The sequence below is a fragment of the Eptatretus burgeri genome, chromosome 10 (genome assembly GCF_056783735.1).
Source record: "Eptatretus burgeri isolate ZD-2024b chromosome 10, Ebu_testis_v1, whole genome shotgun sequence".
Taxonomy (NCBI): Eukaryota; Metazoa; Chordata; class Myxini; order Myxiniformes; family Myxinidae; genus Eptatretus; species Eptatretus burgeri.
The window spans coordinates 55,431,078-55,448,172 of NC_140970.1; the positions used below are offsets into that span (position 1 = coordinate 55,431,078).

The 17,095-nt window shown below is 41.2% G+C and overlaps 1 protein-coding gene across 1 annotated transcript; it reads left to right on the plus strand.

Moving 5' to 3' along the window:
• Positions 1-342: 342 nt before the first annotated feature.
• RPL34 (ribosomal protein L34) lies at positions 343-16,433 on the plus strand. Its single transcript, XM_085898454.1, has 5 exons — positions 343-436; positions 8,867-8,939; positions 9,737-9,836; positions 11,967-12,070; positions 16,297-16,433. Exons 2-5 carry the CDS (start codon positions 8,875-8,877, stop codon positions 16,373-16,375), a joined length of 348 nt encoding a protein of 115 aa, XP_085754580.1. The 5' UTR covers positions 343-436; positions 8,867-8,874; the 3' UTR covers positions 16,376-16,433.
• Positions 16,434-17,095: the final 662 nt, after the last annotated feature.

The following is a 17,095-nucleotide window of genomic DNA, read 5'->3' on the forward strand; positions in this document are numbered from 1 at the left end:
AAGGGATACGGAAAATTTGTGATTGGTTTTGCGAGCACTCATTTCCAATCACTTATACACCGCCAGAATATGTATGCGGAACTTGTGCTCTTACAATGAATTTTAATACCTTGAATCTGCAAGGGATCTCGATATTACGTGTTGCAGAATAAAAGTATTTCCTTATAAATAAAAAAACAAAGAGGACCCTGTGCTTCGACGGAGAGAGCGCGTGACGTTCCCTGTTCGTCACTTCCCTTTCAGACCGGAAGTCGTGACCCGGAAATAGAACCTTTGAGCTATCTTTTTGAGTGAATTTAAACATATATATTATTATATCCTTTCCCTAAATACATACGAGAAAGATATTTTTACTGCCATTTTACACAGATAGAACCATCATCCGTGAAATCGAAGTGCACGTTCACTTCCGTCTTCCTCTCACGGCCACGCGAAGGTATGGCGGCTGTGTAATTGTGGCTGGAAGGAATTTCTCAATCTCTCCCCATCCAGCTTCATGTTTAACGGTTTTCGTTCGCCCCACTATTCATGAACGCAAAGCGAAGCTTTACAATGTTTTTGAAGTGATAGTTTCGCATTAGTTTTAATTCCTCATGAGTAACGATGTGTTGAAGTGCGTTGGTGACGTCCTGTGTCACGTGGTGTTTTTAACCCCGTGATATTATTCGCGTCGTCCATCTATGTCTTGTTATCTGTACGTTGGTTACAAATTTGTGTTCGCCTCGGCCTTGCCCTCGGAAGTCGACACACGAGGAAGCCATTTGGCCTATGAAGGCTGAGCAATCTGACGTGTTTATCAGACTCCAGTTTAAACTTGCCTGCTCTCTCTGCTCAGCTGTTACTACCTTTCCAGGGAGACCATTCCAGGCGTTGACTCCTCTGAGTGAAAGACGTCTCCCTGCCTTCTTAAAGTCCCGGCTCTTCTTCAGAGAAACTTCTTCGTCTTCTTCAGGGAAACTTATTCTACTTCGTCTTCTTCAGGGAAACTTATTCTACTTCTTCTTCTTCAGGGATACTTATTCTTCTTCTTCAGGGAAACTTATTCTACTTCGTCTTCTTCAGGGAAACTTATTCTACTTCTTCAGGGAAACTTATTCTACTTCTTCTTCTTCAGGGAATCTTCTTCTTCAAGGAAACTTATTCTACTTCTTCTTCAGGGAAACTTATTCTACTTCTTCTTCAGGGAAACTTATTCTACTTCTTCTTCTTCTTCAGGGAAACTTATTATTTTTCTGCTCAGCTGTTACTACCTTTCCAGGGAGACCATTCCAGGCATTGACTCCTCTGAGTGAAAGACATCTCCCTGCCTTCTTACAGTCCGGGCTCTTCTTCTTCAGAGAAACTTCTTTTTCTTCCTCAGGCTGTGGCCCCTGCCTGGTCCGATCACTGTCTTCTCTGCACGTATTCTGTCGATACGCTTCATTACCTTCAACATCTCTCCCACACGCGCTCACAAGCAACTCCTTTCTAACGTATAAGGCCCTGTCTTGTTCACGCACGCCTCGTAGCTTCGTCAAGCTCGGCCGCCAATCGATCTTGGATCCCCACGCTGTGCCCTCTCTATGGTAGAGCGACGTCCGTCCTCGGATGTGACAAAAACTGGACAAAATGTTGCACATGAGGTGAATCATTAAGTAAAAGAGTCTTGTCCTTTCACGTTTTCTTTCTTTTCTCCTTTACTTTCTCCCTTCAAGCTCATCTTCGCTTTTCCTCAATCATGATCATCTTTTCCTCTCAAATCTTGAGAAAAAAGTGGGGGGAAAAAAAAAAAAATAAACGACATTTTGCCTCCCCCCCCCCCCCACACTTTATAAACGCTTAACTCATTCTGTCTTATTACTCTTAACTCATTCTGTCTTATTCATTTGATCATTCTTTTTCCTTCTCTCCCTGCAGAACGAATTGCTTCCTTATTCAAATCAAAACTTCCTTCAAATGCCACCCTCCCCCCCCCATTAACCTTACATAACTGAAACACTCTCTCTTGCAGGTTTCCCTTCCCTTCCCTTCCCTTCCCTTCCCTTCCCTTCCCTTCGCTTCCCTTTTGTTTTCCTGTTTGTACATTCCCTTGTCCAACTGTCAGCACATTGTATTTTTACCCCTCTATCACGTCATGTCGCTCTTCCATGAGCCTGCATCTTGTATCCAAACCAGCAATCGTGTAAGGATGTCATTCCATTACACACGATTACCTCCACCCAAGGTGGAAGGTGGTTATATTTTCACCTGTCTTTGTTTGTCTGCTTGTGTACAGGATACCTCAAAAAGTTGTGGACAGATCCGGATTAAATTTTGGGGACAGGTTGGGTGTGTGACAAGGACGAACTGATTCGATTTTGGTGAAGATCTAAATCCGGATCCGACTACTAGATTTTATTAAGTGATTCTTCACCATTGAGAGATTTGGCCAAAAAGGATATATCGCACGATGTCTCAAAAAAGTTGTGGACGGATTTGGAGAAAACTCTATGGACATGTTGGATGTGTGACAATAACTAATTGATTCAATTTTGGTGAAGATCTAGCTTTGAGAATTTTATTTATATTTTTTTCTTACTCTTTCTAAAGTGATTAATCCATGACCATTGAGATGGGGCCAAAAACGATATATAATATATATATATATATATATATATATATATATATATATATATATATATATATATATATATATATATATATATATATATATATATATCACATGAGGTTGCAAGTTCTGGATGAGTTTTGACAAAACCAGATGGATGAGTTGGTTCGGTGACAAGAATGAGCCGATTAGATTTTGGTTCAGATCCGCATCCAGATTCTGCCCATCAGTGAGATACAAAACGTAAACTGTTCAGCCTGGCGGACGGAGGTATGCGCTCAACCAAGTGCTGTGCTCATTTATTCTTGTGATTTTTATCTCTTGCGTTTTTTGATAATTGGAGATACCCATTTATGATCTCTGACTTCATTGCGCAATGCTCACGTGATGCTGAGGTTTCCCATTCAACATTACATTCTGCACTACATACTTTAACTTGCTTATTTATCCTCATTGTGTCTTTCGACCAAACAAACTCTTCCATTTCTTTCATTTCCATCCCATTGAAAGTTTAGAGTTCTGCTTTGGCAGTCCTCCAAGTTTCTCTTGTTCTTCTCTTTCTTTTCTCTCTTTTTGTCCAGAACACATCTTCAATAAAATAGTAATTTATTCAGAATTATTTACATGGACTGGTATACATGTTGTTGTCACCTCCAACTCATAATTTTCATTCCTGCAAAAGTATTCACCGCCTTCCAATAATGCCACTTTTGATGACTTATGTAGAAACAATTTTTCCAAATGAACTTTTTTATTCATAACTGATGAGATAAAATGAAACGCTGTTTTCGTTGAAGTAGGTTACATGTCAGGAATACCTGAAAAATAACACGTACAAATCAAAATTCACTGGTTGTAAAAGTATTCAGCTCCTCAGGTCAGTACTTGGTGGAAGCACCTGTCACAGCAATGACTGCTATTAATCTTTCTGGGTAGATCTCTACCAGCTTTGCACAGTGAGATGGTGAAATCTTTATCTCTTCTTCACGTGAGAATTTCTCTCGTTCTGCCAAGTTTGATGGGGATCGTCGATGGACTGCAATCTTCAAGTCTCGCCGTAAATGTTCAATTGAGTTCAAGTCAGGAGTTTGACCGGGCCATTCAAGAACATTTATTTTCTTTTTATTCCACCACTCCAGTGTGGCCTTAGCTTTGTGCTGCAGATCATCGTCCTGCTGAAATGTGAATCTCCTACCCAGTTTCAGATACCTGGCTGATGAAGCAGGTTTTTATCAAGGATTCTCTTGTACTTTGCACCATCCATCGTCCCTCTGTCCTGACGTGCTCGTCAGTCCCTGCTGATGAAAAGCAGCTCCATAAGATGATGCTGTCACCACCATGCTTGACAGTTGATTGGGTGATGTGCAGCTCAGCTTGCGCCAGACATAACGCTTTTAATTTAGACCAAAAAGTTCAATTTTTGTCTCGTCTGACCACAAAACTTTCCCCCACATGTCTGCAGTATTCGTAAGATGCTTTTTCACAAACTTCAGATGAGCTTTTGGTTGTGCCTTTTCAGTAATGGCTTCTCTCTTGCCACCTGTCCATTGAGGCCAGCTTTGTGAAGGGAATGGGATATTGTTGATTGATGAACACTGACCCCCATCTCAGACATAAGAGCTTTGCAGATCTTTCAAAGGCATTGTTGGATTTACAGTGACATTCTGAACCAGTTTCCTACTTGCCCGGCTGGATGGAGTCTGGGTGGTATGATACGTCTTCCACTTCTTATTGATGGATTTTTCTGTACTCAAGGGAGAATGAGTGATCTTTCAAATCTTCGTCTCACCCTCTCCTGAATGGTGCTTCTCCACCACTTTATGTTTGACCTCTTTGGAAAGCTCCTTGTTCTTCATGTTTGTTGACTAAGTGAGTTGCACCTTAAAGCTCCTTAGATAAGTAGGGGAGCTTAAATTTTAAGTTGAACCACCGATTGTATGCAGGTGAAACGTATTAAACTTCTTTGTAACCTTTCAAATAAATAATTTGCTCATGACCTGATTTGAGGTTAATTGGGTAAAGGGTTTGAATACTTGTACAACTGACAATCATCTGATGTTATTTATTTATTTATTTCCTGTTAATCTAACTTATTCACGTTTTTCTGCATTTGTTTTAGCTTTATCACTTTGGAGCAGCTTGTAGAGCCTGTATCAATTTGATTTGGGCTAAGTTCATGCAAGTGGTTACCACCCCTATTTTAGAGCATACCCTGACTTGAGTGTCATTTTTGAAAGTCACAAAGACTACTACTGGTCATGAAATTTGGTTCATTGCACAGACAGTGTTCCATAGGACCTTAAAATATATTGGTTCATGGGTCTATGGTGTATATTACTGAATCTACAGGATTTTTATTGAATATACATGCCCAGTATTGGCCTTTTTTCTTGTTTCACCTTAAAATATGACATATATTAGACCATGCAAAAATACAACATATAAAAAATTCTACATGAAATTTCTCATCTAATCAAAAGGTTATCACCCACCGTCTGAGAAAATCAGCATTTGTGTCGGTCAGTGGTGGATTCGCATGATATATGGACATTCTGGCATATTTTTATTTTTTCTTGTTTTATTGCCCTTTTAGAGCCTGGGACTATGAAATCCCCTAACAAAATGACTAGTTTATCAATAACTCATATTTACGTGTCTTAAATTATTCAACTTATTACCAATAACACTGAACAACAAAATTTTTTTACTGGAGATGTGTAAAGTGATTTAGACTAATTTGGGTACGCTGATTTCAAAAATCATAACCGTTTTGCTGTATCACGTCAGGATTTTCAGTAACAGAAATATTCCCATTGCCTAGAAGTCAGGATTTCAATGAAATTTACAAAAATTCATTTATTCTTTTATTTCATCATGAATGCTTCAAAATTATATAAATTACAGAAAAACTCCACTAGAATGTAATTAAAAATGCTTTAGGCATTTGGCTTTGCGTTTGTGCTGCTCTGTGTCAGTTTCACGATGCAGGAACCAGCAGAAATCGCCCATCATGTTCGGGTTGTGCCGCCCTTGGTAACGCGTCTCAATGAGTGAAATCTCTTGGTGGAATCGCTCGCCGTGCTCGTCCGAGACTGCTCCCAAGTTGTCAGGGAAGAAGTTCAGGTGCTGGTGTAGGAAATGGATTTTCAGGGACATCCTGGAGCCAAGTTTCCTGAAGGACTCCAGCAGCTGCTGCACTATTTCTTCATAGTTGTCCGCGCGCTCGTTCCCCAAGAAGTTGTCCGTCACAGCTTTGAAGCTCCTCCACGCTGCCAGCTCTTTGGGGTTTAGAGTTGTCGGAAAAGTTTCGTCCTTCATAATCTGTCGGATTTGCGGTCCAACAAAGGCACCAGCCTTGATCTTGGCCTCCGACAAGGTGTTGCCAAACTTTTCCTTGAGGTATAAAAACCCACGCCCATTCAGATCCATTGCCCGTACAAAACTTTTCATCAAGCCGAGCTTTATGTGGAGTGGTGGAAGGAAAACCTTGGCTGGGTCGACAAGGGCGACATGCTTCACGTTGTGTCGACCAGGTACATGCTCTTTTCGCTCTTCCCAATCTTTCTTCGTCCAGTGATTCTTGTCGTCTCTGCTATCCCAGAGACAAAGGAAGCACATGTATTTCGTGTAGCCTGACTGCAGCCCTAACAACAGCGCCACCACTTTCAAGTCTCCGCAGATGTGCCAGTTGAAGTCATTGTACTTGATGGAATCAAGCAGCTGCCGCATAGTCTCATATGTCTCTGTCATGCCGAACGCGTGAGCCAGTGGGACTGATGGTTTCTCGTTGCCATTGTGGAGCAAAACAGCCTTCAAGCTGTTCTTCCCCGAGTCGATGAAGAGGCGCCAGTCTGCAGGATCGTGATCACACCCAAGTTCTTTCAACAGACCGTTGATGTCACTGCAGAATGTCATCGTGTCTTCCATCTCAAAGAACTCAGCCATGTCTCTGTGACGTGCTCTGAACAAGGATATCTTGGTGTTAGGTTCAAGTAGATTCCACTGCTGCAGCCTTGATCCAAGCAGCTCTGCCTTCGCCTTTGACAGCGAGAGATCTCTTACAAGATCATTTAAGTCTCCCTGGTTCAGAAGGTGTGATTCTTGAGTGTCGGGTTCAAAAGGTTCATCATCACCATCCTCTTCACCACTGCTTACAGCTATGTTCTGATCAGCTGGAGGTGTTGGAACGGGGTTCTCGTCATCATGAGGCACAGGTTTACGAGCAGAGACGCAGTCAGCGTACTTGATGTGACCTTTATTCTTCTTGTTGAAGCCGGCGATGCTTGTGCAGCAGAAATAACAATCATCATGATGATTCTGCGGCTCACGCCATATCATGGGCACCGCAAATGGCATGCTCGCGCGCTTGCCCACCAACCACTGAGTCAAGGTTGTGTGACAGCTTGTGCAGCAGATGTGTGGTGCCCAGCTCTGTTCTTGGTCCCCCACCTTACACCCGAAGTAGTGAAAGTAGGCGGCCTTCATTTTCACTGCTGTAGATATACTTCGCTGTTGATCTTTTTTGGTATACCGACCACAGACATAACAGAAGTTGTCAGGATGATTGGTACAGGAACGCCTACTCATCTTTATCTGAAAGAAAGAAATATAACACAAGTTAACAACAATTGTACGAAATAGACATGTTAAAGACATATGTAAATTTCATTGAAATCCTGACTTCTAGGCAATGGGAATATTTCTGTTCCTGAAAATCCTGACGTGATACAGCAAAACGGTTATGATTTTTGAAATCAGCGTACCCAAATTAGTCTTAATCACTTTACACATCTCCAGTAAAAAAGTTTTTTTGAAATTTGTTGTTCAGTGTAATCAATGTAAAGAAAATTGAGATGATCCGGGTGGATACTTAATTACAGCGGCTTGACCGAACATTCCAACCTAAATGTCCGACTGCACGTCACGTTTTTAAAAAAAATGCTTTTATCCTTCTGTGCATCAGATTATTTTCACTAAAATTTATTTCCAAATGGGGCACAGTGATATAGATATAATAGTATAAAAAAAATATTGAAAACATGCATGGCTTTGGTTGAGAGTAATTTTGCATTTTTGTCCGACTGCACGTCGCACTTTTTTGAATTTGATTAAAAAATTAATTTTCTTTAAAAAAAAATATAAAAAATTTTTCCAGGTATTTAAAAAATATTTTATTAATTTAGAAGGCAGTTAAAACAGTTTTGGAGAATTTAGAGAGCTTTTTGTTACTCCCAGAATTGATTGAATTGAAAATTTACGTCCAAGAATTTGTTTGATAAATCTTCTCTCTTTTAGTGCTTTTCAGCATCTGTCAGTCACTGAATAGAGCAGTAATAAAAAATAGGTATGTATTATTTCTTAATAATCCCAGAAATTGGTATTTTGATTATTAGATTAGTTGCGACAATAAGTTACATACTATGACCTTCATTTATTTTGCCAAAAAAGCAAAATTAGGAAATTTCATTGAAAACTCGCAAAACCATCAGAATAGGTACCCCTTCTTCAAAGTATCATATTTAGGTATATATATATATATATATATATATATATATATATATATATATATATATATATATATATATATATATATATATATATATATATGTAATTAAGCTATACGGTTTTTTGTTCTGAACTCGGTTAGACTTACACTTTCAGGAAAATGTAGTGAGAAGGCAATGGAACAAACTTCATTTTTTGACATTTTTGAAACAGAGTGGTAACCATTTACATGTGCTTAGCCTTTGAAAGCATCATGAAACTAGAATGGCACTCAGTAGAGCGCATACCTCCACCACGTAATGCCTGATCCACAAGAACATATCGGTCCCAATAAATTTTTGAAATATCATGTGATACAGTAATATATCGTTTTTAGCCCTATCTCTCCACAGTGAAGAAACACTTAATAAATTCGAGCAGCCAGCTCCAGATCAGGATCTTCACCAAAATCGAATCAGGTCATCCGTGTCACACACCCAACCGGTCCACAAAATTTCATCCAGATCCATCCATAACTTTTTGAGATATGCTGTTCATGTACACAATCAGACAAGAAAGGGGTGAAAAACATAACCTCATTTACCTTCGGTGATGGAGGTAATGAGCTCAGGTAGCATCAAAATGTGAGAACTTTGGTGGGGGGGGGGGGTGAATACTTTTGCAGGCCACTGTATATGTGTGCAAAATGTTGATTCTAAACAATTGCCAGATGTTTTGGATTTATTTAATTATTACATGCCTGTTACCTTTTATCTCCTTTCCTTGTGCATTCAGAAGGCACGATGGTGCAGCGATTGACATACCGCCGGCGTCTGAGCTACAACACAGCGTCCAATAAGAGGAGGCTGTACGTGTCAGATGATCCCTGTCACTTGTGCACATCTGTCGGGGGTGTTCTTTTGAGACTTCCTTGCTTATTTGTTTGGTGCAACTTTTTTGCACTATTATTTCCATTTTCCCCACTTCGCTTGTCAACTTTTTTTGTGTGAATGTTTTGAGAGGGATTGTGTGGAAGAGGAGAGAAAGCTGTTGAAAATTTTAGCCTTTGCTTTTGATTGCTTCATGTCTGATAGTTGCACTGTTTGTCTTTAAATCACCCCTGAATTATTTGAGACGTGATAATTAGTTGGTGGACATTAAAAAAAATCTCGGTGTCCTTCGCGAAAAGTAGGCAAACTATCGCCAGCAACCTGAACAAATTACAAATTCATACTTTAACTTATAGGGGACACTTCATCAGCAAAACAACTGTCCCCAGCAATGATTCAACCAATCATCCATGTTCTTCCTGTAAAAGGATGATGACTGTAATATGCTGATTATGAACAAATTGCTCTCCCATCTGTTGAACAAGTGATCTTTGAACCTGTCTGAACACCAAGATGCCTTTTTATTTTAATTGTTGACCTTTGATTCACTGGACTTTTATCCAAGTTCCCAAGATCCAATTGTTGCCTTTTCCCTTGCTTGCAAATAACCCACTTTAAACCACTTACCAATGGCGGTGCTACTTTGTCATTTATGTTCTGTCTTCTCATGAAACGAATGATATTGTTCCTTTATATGATATCCAAATGCATTACTCTCTTTCTTTACTGTTCTTGTATTTTGTTGAGCTCAATTTGGCAATTTCTTTATCCATAGGTCCAAGACTCCTGGGGGTCGGCTGGTGTACCTTTACATGAAAAAGGTTGGAAAAGCACCAAAATCTGCTTGTGGGATATGTCCTGGAAGATTGCGTGGGGTAAGTGTAATAACCGTTTGTAAATGTCCTGGTGGTCAGCAATTGCTTTTTTTGTTTGTTTGTTTTTTCCACACAAAGGTCCGAGGTGTTTTGAAGAGTTAAACGAAAAATAGGACCACTGGACCTGAAGCTTATCTTGGCCCCAGCCTCATATTGCAACTAAAATTTGGTAGCATTCTGATTGGTGGGTCTGGAGAAGAAGATTTTTTTCAAGGAATTAATGCGATTTTCGCAAAAGTTGACCAAGTCGGCGATTTCTAACACACTTCCGGTCAGGTGTTCCGCATGACTTCTGCAATATGATTAACATTCCGACCTTGGCCTCATGGTGCAACCCAGATTTGGTGTCACACTGACTGGTGGGCTGAGAAAAGAAGATTTTGGAAGGAATTTGCACGACCGCCATTTTGACCGGAACGAGCTTTACAATTCCTGTTACCAGTCACGAGAGAAACATTGCTGCCAAATTTCAGCCGGATCGGCCCAGCGGTTTGGTCAGAGAAGTCGACAAAGGGGGACGGACGGTGCGCGATGACGATACCTGACCTGGAATGTAAATCCCAGATGAGGTAAAAAGGTAAACTGATTGCTGGTAGATGTTCTGACAATGAGATGGGGTACAGGCAGAAAGAGACAAATGAAATCTGTATAGGACAGCTGATGTACAGGTGTCGATGAGGCTATACGAGATTTTGGACATCCATAGGAAATTGCACAAGTTGGTGTTGGACTGTAAGTCTTGGAAGATTGGAAGGAAGAGCAAGTCGTCGCAGGCTACCCCTGATTAAGTGCAAAAATATTTGAAACAGAACGACACTGGAGAGCACATACCTCTGGCAGGCTGAAGAGTTTGTTTTGTATCCCACTGATAGGCCCGATGCGTATCCGGACCAAAACCAAAATTTAATTGGTTTGTATTAATCACCTACCCAACTCCTCCACCAAGTTTTATAATAATCCGTCCATAATGCTTTGAGATGTTATGCTATGTATAGTTTTTGGTACCATCTCTCAGTGGTGAAGAGTCTCTTTCAAAATTCTTGTGCCTGGATCCGGATCTTCGCCAAAATCGAATCCATTCGTCCTGGTCGCCCACTCGACCTGTCCACCAAGCCTGGTGTTGCCCTTACGGTTAGGGTGGCTGGTTTAACATCTTGGGGTCTTGAGTTCAAGCCCCGTCCCATCATTGAATTTAACACCAGGTGGGTTGACTGCCTGTCCTCCTGAGGTCGGAAAAATGAGTACCAGCTTAGAGGTAACAGAGGGCACTAAATCAGCGGCACAGCCGTGTCCTCGAAAATGATGCAACCGGCAGCCATAAGCTGCACATGAAAGCTAACCTGTCCACCATATTTTGTCCGAATCCGTCCATAACTTTTTGAGACATACTGCTCACAGACGGGCGTAAAAACATAACCTCTGTCCACCTTCCGTGGTGGAGGTTACATTCATGGATTTCACTTTGTATTAATGGTGTCGGGTCACGTTCACACAACAATGGATAGTAGTTGCGGCTCGAGCATCAACCAACATATTTGCAAGCAGTCCAACGTTTTTGGACATGTATGAATGGATGTTTAAGTTGATGCCAGTAACAGAGTTAGAAGTGTAAATGAAAGAAGAAACTGAAACATGGTTTCCCCCTTCTCACCTGCTTTTTCTTTCTAACATGTCAGACTCCACTCCAATTTGGTTTTAAATTGCGTATATTTATTGTGATTCTTTGAATTTGTCTTCATTCCTGCTCTTTCATGTTGTTGCATCTTTGATTTTCATGATTTAAGCTTTGCTCGGCAGATATCCAGTTTCATGTTGCATTCGTTCTCCACTCTTATTCAGCATTTTAAAATCATTTATTTTGATCTTGTCCACTATGATAAAGTGAGTTTGGTTTGTCAGGTGATTTGGAAAGGTGTCGAGTGGTGGTTATTCTAGCTCGTTTAGCTTTGTGGTGATTTTTGTTGTAGTCGTACTATGTTGTGAAGTTCCAGTGTGACTGATCAATATGGTAAAAGTGTTGTTTGATTTGAATATTACTCCTGTTAGCAATTTTGGATTATTTAATTTGCGTACGTCTCGTCGGTTCTTTTTACTGGTAATAAGTTCATCGTGTAACCTGCGTCTGTACAGATCAAAGCTGTGCGACCGGCTGTGCTTAAAAGGCTCTCCAAGACGAAAAAGCACGTATCTCGTGCGTACGGAGGGTCGATGTGCGCCAAATGTGTCCGAGACAGGTACGAGGCATTATTGGGTCTCGGGGCTTACTTGAGGTATTTATTTTCACATTCTGAGTTCGAGTTGTGATCAGAGTTTTAATAATTAATCTGTCTTTCTACTTTTCCTGAACTTGTGACGATTCTTTTTAAATACGTAGTGTGTGCATGTGTGTTTGTTTTATGTTTTTATGCCTCCGCTAAGGTGCCAGAGACGTTACGTTTTCGGGTTGTCCATCCGTGCTACTTTTCTCTTTTTGCTCTGCAACCGCTTTTCCAATTTACACGGAATTTTCACAATAGGTGCGATTACTCATGTATGATGCTTTAATGCAATTATGACGTCATAGGTCATGTGGTGTGGCAGCTCTGTTGAAAAAAAAAAAAAAAAAAAACAAGGAAAAAAAACTTTGCACCTCTATCTCTGAAACCGCACCAAGGAAAAAATTGAAACTTGCCACGTACCCCCCACAGGAAACAAGTGATACATATGCATATAGAGCTCACTTTTGGGGGTTCTGGTAGGGCCAATGCAGCAGACAATTTGTCTGGTAATGGACATTTTACACTCTGTGGGATGTATGTATGATTTTAAACCTGGTTTTATCTAGTACCTCCAATGTTTGAGCTGGCCCATTTTTTGGGGGCCCTTGTTGGGGCTTCTGGGGGGCCTTTTGCAGGAGTAGGCATGTCTGTCACATGTGGTTTTGTTGTAAGGTTGGTCATATGCATCATATGGAAGTGATACCAACTGGTACTTCCAATGTTTGATCGAGCCAATTTTAAGGACCCCTTTGGAGGGTCACCAGGGTCCTTACGCAGAGGGTGGTACCCGGCAGAAATAACTTTCTATATGTCTTTTGATACTCCATTCATGCCCCTGTGCTCAGATATTAGTACCTCGTTCGTTTGAGTTCAAGTCCCCGGGTTCCCGGTCTCGGTCCGGTCTCGGTCCGGCAACCAGAATTATTTAAAATTTTGAATCTGGGTTCAGGCATTTCAATCAAACTTGGTGCAAGTATGCATCATGAGGTAATAATGTGGGTGGAGCCATATTTGACATTGAAGAATGCCCTTATAATTTTTATCCACGTCTCACGTAGCGAACGCTGGCTCAAAGAGAGCTCTGTGTTGTTAGGTCATCTCAACCGAGATGATCTAATAAAGCCAGACCAAATGTCCGTCCGTCCGTCAACAATTTTTCTTTCCGATCTTGATGAAACTTAGTATGTGGGTAGAGGTCAATGAGTGTTGCACAATGATATAACTTTTGTCCGGGTTCAAGGTCACGAGGTCACGTAAGTTATAAAAATCGCCATTTTCAAAACCTATCCAGTCTGCCATTCTACAAGATATTCGGCAACTGTTTATTGATTATGATAGTAAAAAAATATTATCTTGTATCTAACCGGACAGATTTTTGAATTTCCGTCCCGTTTGGCCGCCACGTAACCTGGAAGATGGTCAAAAACACCCCCCTGTACAAAGAAAACTTTTTACTTCCGATCTTGATGAAATTTGGTATGTGGGTAGAGGTCGATGAGTGATACCCAACGACATTTTTTTCCGGAATTCGAGGTCAGGGTCAAGGTCACGAGGTAACGAAAGTTGTGAAAGTCGCCATTTTCAAAACCTATCTAGTCTGTCATTTTAGGAGATATCTCGCAACGGTTCATCGATCATGATCGTTAAAAAACATTATAGAGATGACCGTCACCCCCACACAGGGGTAATTTTTACCCTTCAGCCCGAATTGGGCTGAAAAAGGGATATTGTCATCACAGGCGTTGTCCGGGCGTCCGTCCTGGCATGTCAACTTTTGGTTTCCGTCAATTTCAAGGAGAACGCCTTGTCCTATTAAATCCATTTTTGTAGGGTGTGTTGGGGCTGAGTAGAGGAAGCTTCCTTTCGAAAATGGGTGTGCTACGATTTTCAATGTGGCCTCCATGGCAGCCATCTTGAAATTAGTTTCCGTTGATTTCGAGGAGAACGCCTTGTCCGATTAAATCCATTTTTGCAGGGTGTGTTGGGGTTGAGTCGAGGAAGGTTCCTTTCAAAAATGGGCGCGCTGCGATTTTCAATGTGGCCTCCATAGCAGCCATCTTGAAATTGGTTTCCATCGATTTTGAGGAGAATGCCTTGTCCGATTAAATCCATTTTTGCAGAGTTTGTTGGGGCTGGGTAGAGGAAGGTTCCTTTCGATAATGAGCGCAATTTGATTCTCGGCTAGGCCACCAGGGGGACAAAACTGAAAACCTAGAAAATGGCTATTTCTCCTGAACAAATGGCTGGATCATCGCCAAATTTTTTATCACAGGTATATCTGATGAGGATACATGATATATAACCCGGGTTTTTGATTTGACCTACTTTTCAAGGTCACAGAGGTCAAAGTTCATACTTCGGTGTTCGGGCGTCCGTCAACTTTTGGTTTCCGTCAATTTCGAGGAGAACACCTTGTCCAATTAAATCCATTTTTGCAGGGTGTGTTGGGATTGGGTAGAGGAAGGTTCCTTTCGAAAATGGGCGTGCTGCGATTTTCAGTGTGGCCTCCATGGCAGCCATCTTGAAATTGGTTTCCGTCGATTTCGAGGAGAACGCCTTGTCCGATTAAATCCATTTTTACAGGGTGTGTTGTGGTTGAGTAGAGGAAGGTTCCTATCGAAAATGGGTGCGCTGCGATTTTCATTGTGGCCGCCACAGCAGTCGTCTTGAAATTGGTTTTCGTCAATTTGGAGAACGGCTTGGCTTGTCCGATTAAATGCATTTTTGCAGGGTGTGTTGGAGTTGAGTAGAGGAAGGTTCCTTTCGAAAATGGGCGCGCTGCGATTTTCACTCGCCGCCACAGTAGCCATCTTGAAGTCTGATTGATTTTCGATATGACGTCCAATGTACTCTCACTGACTGCATCATCGTGATATCACTGCTCCCTTTTACAATGCATGGGCTGAGGGGGTACGCCTGCTTTGCGGAGCTATTTTTATTCTCGTTAGCCGCGTCATGTTGCGAACGCTGGCTCTGAGAGCTCCGCGTTCTTCTTCTTCTGGTGAAAACAAAACCTTTGGGATGCGTCTCTTGGACACATTTGTCCTTGTTGCTCGATGATGGCAGGAACTCTTTAGAATAAACCAGACTCTGTGGTGTAATGGTTGGAGTGTCTGCTCCAAGTCTGGAAAGACATTGGTTTGAACCCTGACCAAGTCATACTTAAGACTTTAATGGTACGTGCTGCTTCCTTGCTTGATGCTCAGCATTTAAAAACATGGACAAACACCATAGTTTTGCATCCATAGGGGGAGGAATTGCCCCGCTGAATGCGGTGAGAAAAGCGGTGCCAATGGTACCGTAATGGTACCATCACTGGTACCGAACCAATTCTTGGAAGTGATGATGGAACTGGGAAGTAATGGCGGGTGTGTTTGAAATGCCTTCTTTTGATATCATGACTTTATTTGTTTTACTTTTTAGGTCCTCGTGGAGGATCTCTAAATCTGACTCACGTTGTTGTTCTTCATCTTCTTCTTGTGGACTTTTTTTGTTTCACAGCCTCCAGTTTTCATCGAAACTTTCTGAAACTTGGCGTATATATGTAAAAATACCCTGCGCAGACAGTAACCATCTCCGATTTTGAAAATTCCTCCAAGAAAAAAAAGTTATGACGTCAAAATATCTCCGCTAATGGAAATCGCCGAAAAAATTATCTCCAAAACTCGGCAAGGTTTTTGAATTCTGTTTGCGGGAATCGAACAGGGCACTAGCAGAGATGAATTACTGCACATCTGATGCAACACTATGACGTCATATCAATTTTTATGACGTCATTCTTATTTTTTGACATTTTTTTGTTTCACAACCCAGAGTTTTCGTCAGATCTTCGTGAAACTTGCCATGTATATGCAGAAAGCCCACGCGCAGGCAGTAACCATCTCCGATTTTGGAAATTCTTCCGAGAAAAAAAGTTGACGTCATAATATCGCTGCTAATGGAAATCGCCTTTACCATTATCTCCGAAACGAGGCAAGCTGTTTGAATTTTGTTTGTAGAAATCAAGCCGGGCATTAGCACAGATAATTTATCGCAAACCTGATACATCACAATGACATCATATTCGTTTTTATGACGTCATCATTAAGAGGACGAGGATCTTAGCTCATTTGAGCTTGTTTGATTGAGTACCTGAGTGTTGGTAATAAAATGTGTGATTTTAAGATTGCTTTCTCAGTTTTTTTTAACTGTTCTTGTTGCAGAATAAAACGAGCTTTTCTGATTGAAGAGCAGAAGATTGTGGTCAAGGTCTTGAAGGCTCAAACACAGAAGTCCAAGTGAATGTTGCTTGTTTGTACTTGATGTCTTGGGGAAAAATTAAAAAAACCCTCCAAACTTTTATTAATTGTTGTCCTTATTTTAGGTTAACTATACAAGTTTGGCTTGTGAGCTGGCAGGATGGCCAGGAGGTATGCACACTCGCTTCTCTGCTGTCTACCCTGGGTTTGAATCTCGACCCACGAAGAACCCTTCCATTTAGCAGTACTTAGATAAAACATTACGGCATTTCACGACCAATGAGATTTGCCACACTCAGAACCTTCCCATGTCCTTGTTTCTCAAGACTGTGCAAGGTTAGATATTCCATGAATTCTCTAGTTTTGGACTGTTTGTTGCTGTTTTTCTCCCCCATTATTTTCCTGTTCATTCATTCCCTTACTTGTTGCCTCTGTTACCTCACTTTCCATGACAATTGTATGAAAATGGGGGTTGCAATCCCCTCTCTCCTGTATTTTATCCCATATTAAATAAGACATTAACCGGTGCTTGGGGAACCTAATTTTTGTAAGTGATTTGGTTTTGGATGCCGGGTCAGGCACCCTCAAAATCGCATAATGAACATCAATTTTGACCCAAAATGTATGATCACCACATTATTATTTTGTATGCAGCCTTTGGCTGCTGGTTGCATTACGCTGGGAGTGCTGCTAATTCAGTGCCATCTGTTTTTAGTCAGCTGGTTCTCATTTTGCTGACCTCAGAAGGAAGACAGACTGAGTC

Excerpts from the sequence above, each read along its gene's own strand:
- RPL34 (XM_085898454.1), top strand. The coding sequence starts at position 8,875 with ATGGTGCAGCGATTGACATACCGCCGGCGTCTGAGCTACAACACAGCG. Across the intron at positions 9,837-11,966 it reads GTCCTGGAAGATTGCGTGGG|ATCAAAGCTGTGCGACCGGC; the intron begins GTAAGTGTAATA and ends GCGTCTGTACAG. Across the intron at positions 12,071-16,296 it reads GCCAAATGTGTCCGAGACAG|AATAAAACGAGCTTTTCTGA; the intron begins GTACGAGGCATT and ends TTCTTGTTGCAG.